General features: G+C 40.4%; 1 protein-coding gene across 2 annotated transcripts in view; it reads left to right on the top strand.

Moving 5' to 3' along the window:
- The window catches only part of LOC117537813 (CD109 antigen-like), a 66380-nt gene that overhangs the window by 34457 nt on the left and 17461 nt on the right, over positions 1-14462 (top strand). For both annotated transcript variants that reach the window (XM_034203184.1, XM_034203185.1), the window contains exons 15-22: positions 1479-1628; positions 1761-1850; positions 4225-4291; positions 4388-4499; positions 6728-6845; positions 7419-7532; positions 10666-10884; positions 11454-11595. In XM_034203184.1, the coding sequence (XP_034059075.1) occupies positions 1479-1628; positions 1761-1850; positions 4225-4291; positions 4388-4499; positions 6728-6845; positions 7419-7532; positions 10666-10884; positions 11454-11595 (1012 nt within the window). The remainder of the gene's footprint in view (positions 1-1478; positions 1629-1760; positions 1851-4224; positions 4292-4387; positions 4500-6727; positions 6846-7418; positions 7533-10665; positions 10885-11453; positions 11596-14462) is intronic.

Raw genomic sequence — 14462 nt, 5'->3', positions numbered from 1 at the left:
GGCTGAGTCAGCGATAACTTTCGAGGGGTGGAGGTATGCCCATTATTTTGAGTTCGTCCGAAGAATAGACAGGAATGTGACGGTGAGGTGCAAACTGTGTCCAGGCCAGCAGCTGTTATCCACTGCTGGAAACACCACGTCAAACCTCAACAAGCACCTACAAAGAACACATGCTAAGGTGAAGCTAATAGCTAAGGACCCCCGAACCCAGAGTGAGGATGTTGTGAGTGTGCCACCGACGACTCCGAAGCAGCAACAATTAGAATTTGGAGGACCGGTAACCAAAGCAGAGATGGACAGGCTTGTAGCATCCTTCATAGTAGAGGAAATGTGGCCCATGTGCACAGTGGAATCACCATCGTTCAGAGATATACTGCGCAAAATACAGATAGCAGGAGACAGAGGACAGCCACGGTCAGATAGGAAAACATTCAGGAGCTATTCTGGATCAGTCTTATGGAAACTGAACTAAAGAGAACATTTGAAACTTTAGCAGTCTGCGTGATCTGCCTGTAGGGAGGGGCGGGCCGGCCCTGCGAGTAAAGTAACGAGTAAAGTAACGAATTACTTTATGGAGAGTAACGAAGTAGTGTAATATATTACTTTTTTTTTAGTAACGACCCATCTCTGCTCCCGAGCCAGCGCGTCTTGTTTGAATGATGCGAGTAAACAGCTGACAGCCGCGGGGAAACTCGAGCGATTAGAGCGAAGCGAATATTCACATCGCGTCCGGTGTGAACGCAGCTTAAGTATAATATATCTGACTGTTTTATGAAATAAATTGTCGTCTAGTAGTTACTAAATTGGTTGCAAACTACGCTTTAAGACTTTGTCTGGTGTTAGTGGCATATAACTTTCTTAAAAAGGTAGTTTTAATGGATGAGGTCCTTTGTTAAGATGTTAAGGGGAAATAAGCACATTATCAGGATCAAACTTGTATTTGAGTTCCTACTAAAACAGGTGTGCATGCTTAAATATTGAAATTATAATAATTCTCAGACTGTCACTCTGAAACTGTGTAATTGCTCAGTTTAGGCAAATATCTCCTTAAAATATCCCTAAAAAGCAGATGTTTACAGCATCTAGACTCACTGTATATGCCTTAAAGTTATATTTTATTTACGGCCAAAAAACTGAATTATATAACTTGTCAACATTTACCATCTATTAAAACCACTTTTCTGTGACAAAACCTGATGGTTAAGTTGCTTAATGTATTGTAGTTGCACTGATGGTTGCATAAAGTGGGGAATGATTATGTGTGGGGTGTCATTAAATCATTAAACCCCCTCGTCTTTAACCATTTAAATCCATCTTTTACTTCCTTTGCCTCCTGAAATGTAAACCTTTAACACATACAAGACTACAAATACAATGTAACAGAGTACAAGGCAATCAGAGTATAACCCTATATGTTTTAAATGATGATATGATCATTTGACACGACAATGTGATGATGGTAATTTGTTCATTGGCAGGTGTCTCTGAGTTGGAGTGAATCAAAGAGGGAGCCGAAGGAGGAAGTCACTCTGAAGGTGAAAGTGGCAGAAAAACAGTCTCTGGTCGGGATCCTGGTGGTCGACAAGGCCTCAAAGTTATTGGGATCTAACGACATCACCATGAAGACGGTAAGGATTCTGAACAAAGTATTTGTACTCCACTACTTCCCACCTCTGAATAAGTGCTCTCCCTGTATTGTTGCTCTTAGTGGGATACAACAGTAGCTGCTATATCTTTGTTCATATCTTTCCCATTCACAGGTGCTGAAGGAGATGAAAGAGTACGGCGTTTCAACGGCCGACAACCACTATGGGGAGATGACAATGGGAGATCCGTACTCCGTCTTCAAGGTTAGCCTCCTTAGAGACACAACACAGTATTAAAGGTGTCCTATCATGCTAAATGCATTTTTGTATGTCTTCTCTACATCAACATGTGTCCCCGGTGTGTCCCCGGTGTGTCCCCGGTGTGTCCCCGTGTGTCCCCGTGTGTCCCCGTGTGTCCCCGGTGTCAGGAGACTCACAAAGTGAAAATAAAACCCTCTCTTTTCTCCTCCGTACCCACATCTCTAAAAATGGGGGAACAACGGAGCTGATCCAAATTTGCTGCGTCATGACAACATTATTAAAATGTGGGCGGGCTTTACACCCACGGGCCAATCAGAAACAATGAGACGTGTTCTGGAAGTAATATGGTCTGTGTTTACATTAGCATGCTAACACTCAGAGCTAACCTGTGCTGGAGAGAGTGTGTGTGAAGAAGCAGGAAATCAAAAGGAACTCACCTTGTGGTAAACCTGAGAGAGAGAAAGAGTTTGAGCTCCATGCTGTTTCAGAGAGAATCCTTGATGTGGTTTGGAACATGATATGTAGTTTAATCATGGCAGCATTTAGCTGAGTTTCTTCCGGTAGAATTCTCCTGAATGAGCTCTCGTCTTTTTATTTTTATTTATTTTTTAAAGCTAGGGACCCTGAATCCGCTCTTTAGTAACAGGCTGAAATGGAGGGATATGTGAGAGTATAATGGCTGATCTGTTTGGTATTTTGAGCAAAACACTTCATAGACATGTTTTTTATATATCTGAGACCTATTATATATGCCTAAAAATAGTATCATAGGATACCTTTAAAGTCTAGTATCCAATCACCCTTAATCATGTTTTGTGTTAATTTAGTCTGGCATTATAAACTCTCCCTAGCTTGTCATTATTTTTGACAAAGTATAGTATAGCATAGTGTGTTATCTAATTGCAGAGTGAAGTTGAGCTAATGCTAGCTTGTCATTATTTTTGACAAAGTATAGTATAGCATAGTGTGTTATCTAGTTGGTAAATCCACTGCAGAGTGAAGTTGAGCTAATGCTAACTAGCTTAATCATACACCGATCAGAAGCTTGACAATTGTTAAGGAAAAAGGATATTTAAAAAAAATCAATGTTAATCAAAATCCTTTATACCTGACAAAGTGACATTTTAGTGGTTATTCTAGTTTTGTGAGGAAAGTAACTTAACCGTCCACCAATAAGAACATTGGGAATTGTTTGGAAATAGTGGAAGTTAGAGGTGAATTTGTGGGGGGTTTAAATAATAATTACTTGTTATTATTACCATCTAAATTATCTGACAGACACTGTGTGCATCCTGATAAAATAACTATCTTTATGGAAACGTTTTAGCTACGATCACAACACGTTCTCCAAATTAAACACTGGAATCCTTATTTTGTGATACCAAAAATATTGGCTATTGTTTAGTCAGTGTTAGGGCCAAAAGTGACCTGGTTAGGATTAAGCATAACCAAGATGGTAATCATGGGGGGGGGGGAGAAACAACGTTGGCACTACAAGATATTTGATTCCTATTGACGCTAGATTGGGCCTTGACACTTGTAAGTAAAGCTTTGTTGTTTTAGACATTGACAAACTAAGACCCCGAATTCGATATCACAAAAGTCTTCCGTCCACACGGAATCGGCTCAAGAAACGTGTCCGTCCACACGAGACCGCTCGACCCGCTGGAGACGCTGTAGTACATATGCCGGGCCTGTAAGTGGCGCTATACTTCCACCACAAAATACACCAAAATCAGCGAATAAGACCCCGAGCATGGTTGCCATGGTTGCCCTTCTGGTTATTCTCTGCGGTGGATTTAGCATCATGTAGTTCTCCATGTCCACTTGTTGCTGATGGTTGTGGTAGAGGAGCTGTAGATGTTGCACTAACATCTGTATCATGGTCAGTAGCGTCTGGAGCACGAAAGCAACGCTGTGATCCGCCATTGTTGTTGTTGTTGGCGAAACACATCAGCAATGACGCGGGGGTGAAAAGCAGAGGTGGGGAGAGGCAGGGCTATGGCTTCATCGTTATCAGGAAATGGTCGTATAGGGCGTACACACGGAGCCGTTTGGCCCCCCAGAGCGTTTCATCCGCAGATCCACCTTGGGATGCGTTATCTTTTGAGGGCTCCATTACCGTGTTTCCGTGTCGGCCTCGTGTGAACGAACCGTCTCTATATGATAGAGAACTGTAGCGGATACAACACGTTTCGTCTCTGTGTGGACGGAGCCTAAGATAATAAAAATAAAAACAAGCTGAAATGTAATATTACTAGTTATTTGAGTTAAGATGAAGCAGCGGCAAACATAAAGGTCTTCAGTCTTGATTTTTAGAAGAAGTAGCGCTGTATATCAACCTTGATGTTACTAAGTGTTTAATGTATTTCTGCAGACATGTGACCTTGTGGCATTGACTGACGCCACTTTAAACATGAGGAATCCGAACAGGCCTGTATTTCGTAAGTTTTAACAATCAATGTCAATCAAAATCTTGCATTTAAAAAGTTGTGTCCATCTGATTCTAATACAAACAATCCTCATCTTCTAAACAATAGACGAGTTTATGGAGGGAGGCAAAGATGACGATTCAAATATGGATCATGGAGTGGAGCCACAAGAGCGCTGGAACTTTCCGGAGACCTGGATCTGGATGGACACATACACAGGGTAAAGCTTTTAGAAAAATAATGAGCCGTGCAGGGATGTTGTATTTCTGTGTTAACCCTGAAGGCAGCATCTCCCTGGTCCAATGGGATTCCTCCATGTGATTTTAGATTATTGCAGAAAATAATGCTTCAAACAAACGTTTATGATACTTAGACGTTTAGTTCAGCAGATATTCTCCACATATGAACACCAATTTATGACTTCTGAAGTAAAAAGCTAATGTTGGGCTATAAAGGAACCACAGCATGGTCACATGACTTCACATCACCACCGCTAAGCTAAAGGTGGCTAATGTTGGGCTATAAAGGAACTACAGCAAGGTCACATGACTTCACGTCACCACCGCTAAGCTAAAGGCGGCTAATGTTGGGCTATAAAGGAACTACAGCACGGTCACATGACTTCACATCACCACCGCTAAGCTAAAGGTGGCTAATGTTGGGCTATAAAGGAACTACAGCACGGTCACATGACTTCACGTCACCACCGCTAAGCTAAAGGCGGCTAATGTTGGGCTATAAAGCAACGACAGCACGGTCACATGACTTCACGACACCACCGCTAAGCTAAAGGTGGCTAATATTGAGCTATAAAGGAACTACAGCACGGTCAATCAATCAATCAATGTTTATTTATGTAGCCCAATATCACAAATGTTACATTTGTCTCAGTGGACTTCACAGTTTGTACAGAATATCAGTATGACAATACGACACCCTCTGTCCTTAGAACCTCTGTCCTTAGACCCTCTGTCCTTAGACCCTCTGCCCTTAGACCCTCTGCCCTTAGACCCTCACATCGTACAAGGAAAAACTTCCGAAGAAAACCCACAGTTTAAAGGGAAAAATGGGAGAAACCTCGGGAGAGCAACAGAGGAGGGATCCCTCTCCCAGGACGGACAGACGTGCAATAGATGCCGTGTGTAAATTGAAAAGATAATACATTTGCAGCATAGGTAGTCCAAATGTTTGGAAATGCATGTGTGTATAATAGGAAGATGAATCCACGAGGATATCCATCCAGGACCTATGCTCCAGGACCACAGCCACGACTCAAGATCCAGGGCTCGCGATGCAGGACACAGGACCGCAGGATCATCCATGACTCCGGATCCCGGCGTATATAGACACCAAAAAGAAAGACATTTGGGGAAGCTGGGTTAATGGGAACATGAGAGTACACAGGTATAGACAGAGAGAAGGAAGAAGTAAGATGTCCCCCGACAAACTAAGCCTATATCAGCAAAACTAGGGGCTGAATCTAATCAGCCCTAACTATAAGCTTTATCAAAAAGGAAGGTCTTAAGCGCACTCTTAAAAACGGATAGGGTGTCTTCCGCCCGAACACAAACTGGAAGCTGATTCAACAAATGTGGAGCTTGATAAGAAAAGGCTCTGGCTCCCATTGTACTTTTAGAGACTCTAGGAACAACCAACAACCCTGCATTCTTGGAACGCAATGCCCTAGTAGGACAGTAGGGTATAATGAGTTCTTTAAGGTAAGATGGCGCCTGCCCATTAAGGGCTTTGTAGGCGAGAAGAAGAATTTTAAATGATATCCTGTGTTCTATAGGGAGCCAGTGTAAGGCAGCCAGAACAGGAGTAATGTGGTCCCTTTTCCTAACTCTGGTTAGTACACGAGCTGCAGCATTTTGAATCAGCTGAAGCGACTTGACTGACTTCTTGGTACACCCTGATAATAAAGAGTTACAATAATCCAGCCTTGAAGTAACAAATGCATGGACTAGTTTCTCTGCATCGTTTTGAGGCAAGATATGCCTGATTTTTGCAATGTTACGTAGATGGAAGTAGGCGGTCCTTGAAATTGATTTTATGTGGGCGTTAAAGGATAAATCCTGATCAAATATAACATCAAGATTCCTTACAGTCTCACTGGAGGCCAAGTTAATGCCATCCATAGTTAGTATATCCTTAGATAATTTGTTTCGTAGATTCTTCGGGCCAAGTACAATAACTTCAGTTTTGGTCGTGTTTAACATAAAAAAATGTAAGGTCATCCACGTTTTTAAGTCCTTAAGGCAGTCTTGAATTTTATTGAGATGATTAATTTCATCAGGCACATGACTTCACGTCACCACTGTTTAGCTAAAGGCTGCTAATGTTGGGCGTAATGACGTTTAGTCTTCACATTTTGGGTTAAAACAATAGTGTCATATGTTAACCATTATTTCTATATTTATTAAAACATTATTTGTCTGTGTTTCGCAGCGATTCAGATTCTGCAAATATTACTCTGACTGCACCTGACAGCATCACAACGTGGGAAGCCACCGCCTTCGTCATGTCTGAGAACCTCGGCCTGGGCATCGTAAACATGCCTGCTAAGGTATTTAATTCACTATAGTACAAGAATAAATAATGATTCCAAAAATACAAGAGTAACCTTCTTAAAACCAATGTTTGTCTTTTCATTTAAACTTTTTCTTTGTTTTGGATAAGGGATGTCAATCGATTCAAATGCATGATGTTCACAGTTAACTAAATCCCAATGTCTTCATCTGTTTTGAATGTAGGCCTTAATTGGGATATTTTCCAAATCTTTGAAAACTTGATCAATTTGGGAGTGGACAAATATGATTGCTTTATACAAAATGTATATTTATTATTATTGCAACAGTCCTAGCTTTGACAACCCTGTTTTGAAACGATCATGGATGTCTATAATTGTTATTTTTCTGACTTCACTTCAAATCACTTTTTGACTCTCTGAATTCCTTTTATTATTATTTGGAGTAAAAAAAGGCCATAATATAAAAAATGTAAGTATGTGTTTTGGTAGAAATTCCTAATATTATGCAATTTTCAATGTGGAAATGTAATTATTATTAGTATAAACCATGCATATTGCAGTTGTTAGTGTTTTTAAAGCCTAATGAGTTCCCATGTGACCCTCCTGCAGCTCACAGTGTTCCAGGATTTCTTCCTGTCCTTGAACGTGCCGTCGTACATCATCCGAGGAGAGGAGCTTCTGCTGGAGATCGTTCTATTCAACTACCTCTCTCAGGACCTGGAGGTCAGTTGGCTTTTTCATCCCAAAAAAAAGACTGAATCCTTTGCAAATTAGATATCTGAGCATCAGAGAGGGCAACAGTACACACATCCTTTACTCAAGTGCAGATACTGTAAAAATACTCTGGTAAAAGTAGAAGTGCTGACTAAACTTCTTTACTCAAGTTAAAGTAAAGAAGTATAGAGATTCGAAGTCCCTCCCTTTCCGGTGGACCTCCATGGGACCTTATTTCGAATAAATTATGTAATGAAGTCAATGGCGAGAGAAAAGTTATCTTTTGAATTGTGCCACGAATTACACATATGATGTTTGTCAATTTAAAAGATAATTTAGCAAGTCAAAAAAAAGGAAATGTGCCGTAAAACTGTGAAGTAACACTTTTTTTTAATGAAAACGCTCAATGAACTACATCTCCGGTCTCGCAGAACAACACGTCACCAAGATGGCCGTCACTACTGTCTTGCTAAACAAGGGATTGTCTACCCTCACTATCACCACAATGAAACACGTCCTGAAGAATGTCATGCAAAGCTGCCTGCCTGCCTTCCTTAGATTCTCTCTGAACTGCCTGTACTTTTTAATGTTTAATGTCAACCATTTGTGCAGATAGCGTGAAGTAGAAAAGATCGCAGATGCTAATGGAGCGTTAGCATTTCTCCCCCGGGCTTAAATGGTGTATTATAGAATGATCACACCGGTGTGACAGTACTCTTCAAAGAGTTCACGAAATATGACTACTACTCTTACTGTTTAACATTTTGGGTTACTTGATGTTATTTCATATTAAGGCTAATAAAAATGACAAGGCTAAGGCTGTAATGCTAACTAACGTGCTAGCTAGTTAGCTAACTTGATCCAGCCACTCCTGGTCCTTTCATCAGACAGGAAGCGAAAGAATGAGCAAGACCCATTGCTGGTATGATAACAGCCGGGTACTAAGCACACAGGCATCTTGTTAAAGTTATCTTATCTTAGCCAGCGCCATATAGATAGATTATATCTATATGGCGCTGATCTTAGCTATCTCTTAGTGGAGGAAAACAATTGTGACATCACTTACGACTCTGAGATTTATAGTCTTTCTAGTTGCGTATTTTTCATAGTCTTATATTTCAACAGTTTTACGACAAACTGACTTTTTTTACATGGACATTTAAAAAAAAAAAGATTGACAAACATCTGTGTAATTCATGGCACAATTCAAACGGGATCGAAAGATAAGTGTTCTCTCGCCATTGACTTCAATACATACTTTTTTCCGAAATAAGGTCCCATGTGTTCCACCGGAAAGGGAGGGACTTCGCCTCTCTATGGGCTTCGAAATGTACTTTAGTAAAAAGTATGGGAGCTGCAGCACAAGCAGTAAATAAAATAGATTATTATTTGGAACACAGATGTTTTTAAGGTATGGTGGATTGCTCTAAATACTATAATCCCCTTGAGCCTCAGCTGCTGTTGCAATGGATAGAAAGCCAATTAGAGCTGTATCAAATACAGATAGTTACTGAGTTCATACATTTTTACTTAAAAAAATACTTTCTGCACATTTAGAGCAACCAGGCTCTTCCTCAGCATTCCTCTAAATATCATGTATTTTTCGGACTCGTAAACACATTTCGATGAGCAGCATTGATATATATATATATATATATATATATATATATATATATATTCTATTATTGTTTATTAAAAAGTTAAATTGCAGCAGGCCTTAATCGCTGCCGACCACGTTTATTTTTGTGTTTTTAAACATTTTAGATTTAGGCCACTCAATTGATTTGTACTACTCAGACGTGAAGATACATCTTCTTAAAATCTCTTGGCGGTGTGATATTTCCGTGTGTACAGGTGTTGGATTACATGTTTGAGGAGTGAATGTGGTTCTCAGGGTCAGAGATTTGATGTTTTTCAGGCGTCAAGTTGTTCTTATCTAATGTGGCATCAGTGATTTACTACTGAAGACATTATTAGAAGACAACCGTTATTCTCTTTAAATAGTTAACAACATAAAAGCTTCTTAAAGTAATCAGAATCAGAAACAGGTTTATCACCAGGTAGGTTAACACATACGAGGAATTTGACTTGGTGTAGCGTAGGTGTTATCCCTGAACAAATACATTTCATTTGGGTGCCAGACAGAGGAATATGTACGATAGCCAGCTGCTTAAACACGCAGAAACAGAGGGATAGCCCGGTGACCTAGCTACTGAAGTTTACAAAGGAAAACATAATAATCAAGCAATTCACTTTCAACATAAAAGGTCTGTATTTTTAACCCCAAATAATAATCAGTACATTAAACAAACAACTCATGTCACAGACCATTCATCTGGATAACTTAAATCCCACAGATACAAAAACACAAACAAATAAGGCAGGTTAACTCACAAAACATCTATTACTTATTTGACACCGAGAACCTCCGATTGTTTAAATTATGGGGATTGATTGTGAGTGGGGGAGAAGTATTTTTCCAGTCCAGAGTGTGGTGTGTCGGTGAAGAGTGCAAGAGGAGGGGAAATGATATTGGTGTAGTGAGAATAACTTATCTGAGGGTGACAGGTAGATCACCGGATTGCAGGTTTTTAACTGGGAAGGGGAAAGTTAAATGTTTCCCCAACAGCTCCTGAGTTCAGTGGAAACACTCCCAAAAATAGCCTGATTTCTCTGATGAAGTCCATAAGAATCCACTTTCTTCCTTGCTAGATCCGACTTCCTCTTGTTTCTTTCTCCTTTTCTTTTGAATGACATGCTGTCCTCCTTTTAACAGCACACAGGTGCCAATCATTTCCTTGATTGGTTTCCTCCGGCTTCTCTCAGGGGTGGCTTGATTAGCCACTCCCCTTTTTCTCAGGGAATCTGTAGGAGTGTGTTTACTTTTTCCCCGTCCTGCTACAGTGGTGCATACATAAAGTAAAAAACACAGATAGCGAACTATATTAATAACACTATAATAACATTACAAAAAATATATAGTAGATTAGAAATTAAAATAAAGCACCCAAAAAAGCAAGAAGTCGGTCTTGAATTTGATATTTTCCTACAACAACATGGCTCTGTTGTGTCCTCAACCTCCCTTTCGTATTGTGTGTTTCATGTGATCTGGGTGGGTCTTCCTCTGTCTCTTTGTCTGCAGGTCAGGGTGATTGTTGCCGAGAACGACACCTTTGAGTTTGTGTTCCCGGACAATGGAGAGCTTCCGATGCCAAATGTTCGCAAAGTGTCCCTTGGGAGTCAGCGCGGCGCGTCTCTCCTCATTCCCATCAGGCCGCTGGTCCTCGGGGAGATCAGCGTCTCCGTGAAAGCTCTGTCAGCGGCGGCGTCTGACTTTGTGACCAAAACGGTGCTCGTCAAGGTGAAAATCAAAGAAACAGGAAGTAAAATAATGTGACTGCAGTGAAGAAACTCCACAATGAGATGATTGAGGTCCATTGACGTACATTTTGTAGTATATAGAGCCACAAAATCTGCAAAATGTGTACGTTTAAAAGAAGCTTACCCAAATCACACAGTGGAAGTCAGAAATGAGAAGTGAAATAATGTTGTTTCAATGGAGGGATTTCAAAATGAGATATTTGAGAGCCATTAAGTTACATTTTGTGGTTTAAAACAGTAAAAATAAACTAAAAGAGGAAGGATAAGAGCTTTTTCAAAGATGCATCATTGTGTGACAGCTTATGCAAATCCCAAGACATGTGTGTTTCATATTGATATGAGCAGAATCAATTAGATCTGAGGCTTTTAAATGAAAGTGAAAGAAGCTGTGAAGTGAGCAGAAAGATGTAAAAGCTTTGTTTATCAGATCTGTCAACGTGTTAGTCTCAAAACTCCTGATCTCCTTTCACAGCTCTGCTTTTTCCCAGAAGTCTTACTCACCCCGTTTGTTTGTGTCTGGGGTGTTTTCTTGCGATGTTTCCTCTGCAGGCTGAAGGTCTCGAGCAGTCGTTCTCCTCCTCGATGCTTCTTGAGGTTTCTCCGTCTCAGCCGAGTGTTTCCAGAGAGATCAGATTCTCCTTCCCGGCAGACGTTGTTGAGGGCAGCGAGAGAGCCACTGTAACCGTCGGTGGTATGTAAACACACACAAAAACACTTGAGTCACGACCTGCTGGGAAACAAACACAGATCCATGAGCATCTGAGGTCTTTGGATTCCTGTAAAATACAAGACTTCAGTTGAACACTTGATGAGTTACGATATACCTTGATCCAACATGGTGGTGCAGGTATGAGTCCTTAAACCTGGGAATGAGTCAGCATTTTAGCTCTTCTTATTCCCCTGTCCTTCAGCTTTTTATGTCCTAGGGTCCTTTTGGATTGGAAATAAAATAAATGCATATCTTCAAACAAACTTGCGGTGGATGAGTCCCAAAAAAAAACATTGTTTCAGGGATGAGTCAATAGAGAGCTGCAGGAATGAGTCCCTAAACCCGGAAATGAGTTAGCATTTTAGCACTGACGAGACTTTTAACTTATTGTTCTGCTGGTGGATTTGAAAATGGTGGTGACGTGAAGTCATGTGACCGTGCTGTAGTTCCTTTATAGCCCAACATTAGCCTCTAGCTTAGCGGTGGTGACGTGAAGTCATGTGACCGTGCTGTAGTTCCTTTATAGCCCAACATTAGCCTCCTTTAGCTTAGCGGTGGTGACGTGAAGTCATGTGACCGTGCTGTTGTTCCTTTATAGCCCAACATTAGCCTCCTTTAGCTTAGCGGTGGTGACGTGAAGTCATGTGACCGTGCTGTAGTTCCTTTATAGCCCAACATTAGCCTCCTTTAGCTTAGCGGTGGTGACGTGAAGTCATGTGACCGTGCTGTAGTTCCTTTATAGCCCAACATTAGCCTTCTTTAGCTTAGCGGTGGTGACGTGAAGTCTAGTGACCGTGCTGTTGTTCCTTTATAGCCCAACATTAGCCGCCTTTAGCTTAGCGGTGGTGACGTGAAGTCATGTGACCGTGCTGTAGTTCCTTTATAGCCCAACATTAGCCTCCTTTAGCTTAGCGGTGGTGACGTGAAGTCATGTGACCGTGCTGTAGTTACTTTATAGCCCAACATTAGCCACCTTTAGCTTAGCGGTGGTGACGTGAAGTCATGTGACCGTGCTGTTGTTCCTTTATAGCCCAACATTAGCCTCCTTTAGCTTAGCGGTGGTAACGTGAAGTCAATGTGACCGTGCTGTAGTTCCTTATATAGCCCAACATTAGCCTCCTTTAGCTTAGCGGTGGTGACGTGAAGTCATGTGACCGTGCTGTAGTTCCTTTATAGCCCAACATTAGCCTCCTTTAGCTTAGCGGTGGTGACGTGAAGTCATGTGACCGTGCTGTTGTTCCTTTATAGCCCAACATTAGCCGCCTTTAGCTTAGCGGTGGTGACGTGAAGTCATGTGACCGTGCTGTAGTTCCTTTATAGCCCAACATTAGCCTCCTTTAGCTTAGCGGTGGTGACGTGAAGTCATGTGACCGTGCTGTAGCTTATTTTTTACCAATGGTGTGTAGTACTGTTATTTGGAAAAGCTGAATGTAAATTTAACGCAATTGTGAAAAGATAATGACTTAAGATAAAACGAAACCAGCTGCAGTTAGGACACATATATTGAATTAGTAGAAAACTTTACAGACAACACAACCCTGCAGTTTGTTAAAAATACGGTCTCCAGCGTGTCTCAAACATTAGACACGCGTGTGCTACACATCATACATTATAATTACCAGATAGATGTCCACCTGTTGAAACTCAAAGCTTTGCAGGAAGTTAGCTGTGACATCATCCCTTCCTGTACGCTCTGCATGATAGTTATAACAACAGTGTTAGTGATGTTGGGGGTTAAGTGAGGGCTCAGCAGGAGGAAACAGCTGGTTGTAGTTTGTTGTTTAATCTGTGGAAGCATGACATCAGATGTGACATCAACTCAGCTTCATGTGGGCCCTGTGCGCTGCAGAAAGTGACATTTTAGTGATAAAAAACATGATGTGGTGTTTTATATATAGATTTACAGATTCAGTATGGTATAAAACTGCACAAATCATACAAACATATAATTTTTTTGTGAAATGTAGTAAAGGAACATGTACAATATGTATTTCTGATGTAAAGTGGAGAAGAAGGAGAAATGAGCATAACGTTTAAATATAGTGAAGTCAAAATAGTACAAACATATTTTAAATCCATTGTGTTTGTCCCTATCATTGTTTTAATTATCCTATTTATTTATTTGTGGTATAATAAACATTTGTGTTCAACATGTAAGAAGTAGAAAGTACAGGTATTTGGGTTCAACATGTAAGAAGTAGAAAGTACAGGTATTTGTGTTCAACATGTAAGAAGTAGAAGTACAGGTATTTGGGTTCAACATGTAAGAAGTAGAAAGTACAGGTATTTGAGTTCAACATGTAAGAAGTAGAAAGTACAGGTATTTGAGTTCACATGTGAGAAGTAGAAAGTAACAGGTATTTGAGTTCAACATGAGAGAAGTAGAAAGTACAGGTATTTGTGTTCAACATGTAAGAAGTAGAAAGTACAGGTATTTGTGTTCAACATGTAAGAAGTAGAAAGTACAGGTATTTGAGTTCAACATGTGAGAAGTAGAAAGTACAGGTATTTGTGTTCAACATGTAAGAAGTAGAAAGTACAGGTATTTGTGTTCAACATGTAAGAAGTAGAAAGTACAGGTATTTGGGTTCAACATGTAAGAAGTAGAAAGTACAGGTATTTGTGTTCAACATGTAAGAAGTAGAAAGTACAGGTATTTGGGTTCAACATGTGAGAAGTAGAAAGTACAGGTATTTGTGTTCAACATGTAAGAAGTAGAAAGTACAGGTATTTGAGTTCAACATGTAAGAAGTAGAAAGTACAGGTATTTGTGTTCAACATGTAAGAAGCAGAAAGTACAGGTATTTGAGTTCAACATGTAAGAAGTAGAAAGTACAGGTATTTGTGTT

This window comes from Gymnodraco acuticeps, unplaced genomic scaffold (assembly GCF_902827175.1).
Source record: "Gymnodraco acuticeps unplaced genomic scaffold, fGymAcu1.1, whole genome shotgun sequence".
Lineage (NCBI taxonomy): Eukaryota > Metazoa > Chordata > Actinopteri > Perciformes > Bathydraconidae > Gymnodraco > Gymnodraco acuticeps.
The sequence above is the reverse complement of the archived record's forward strand: the minus strand, read 5'-3'. Positions and strand labels throughout refer to the sequence as shown.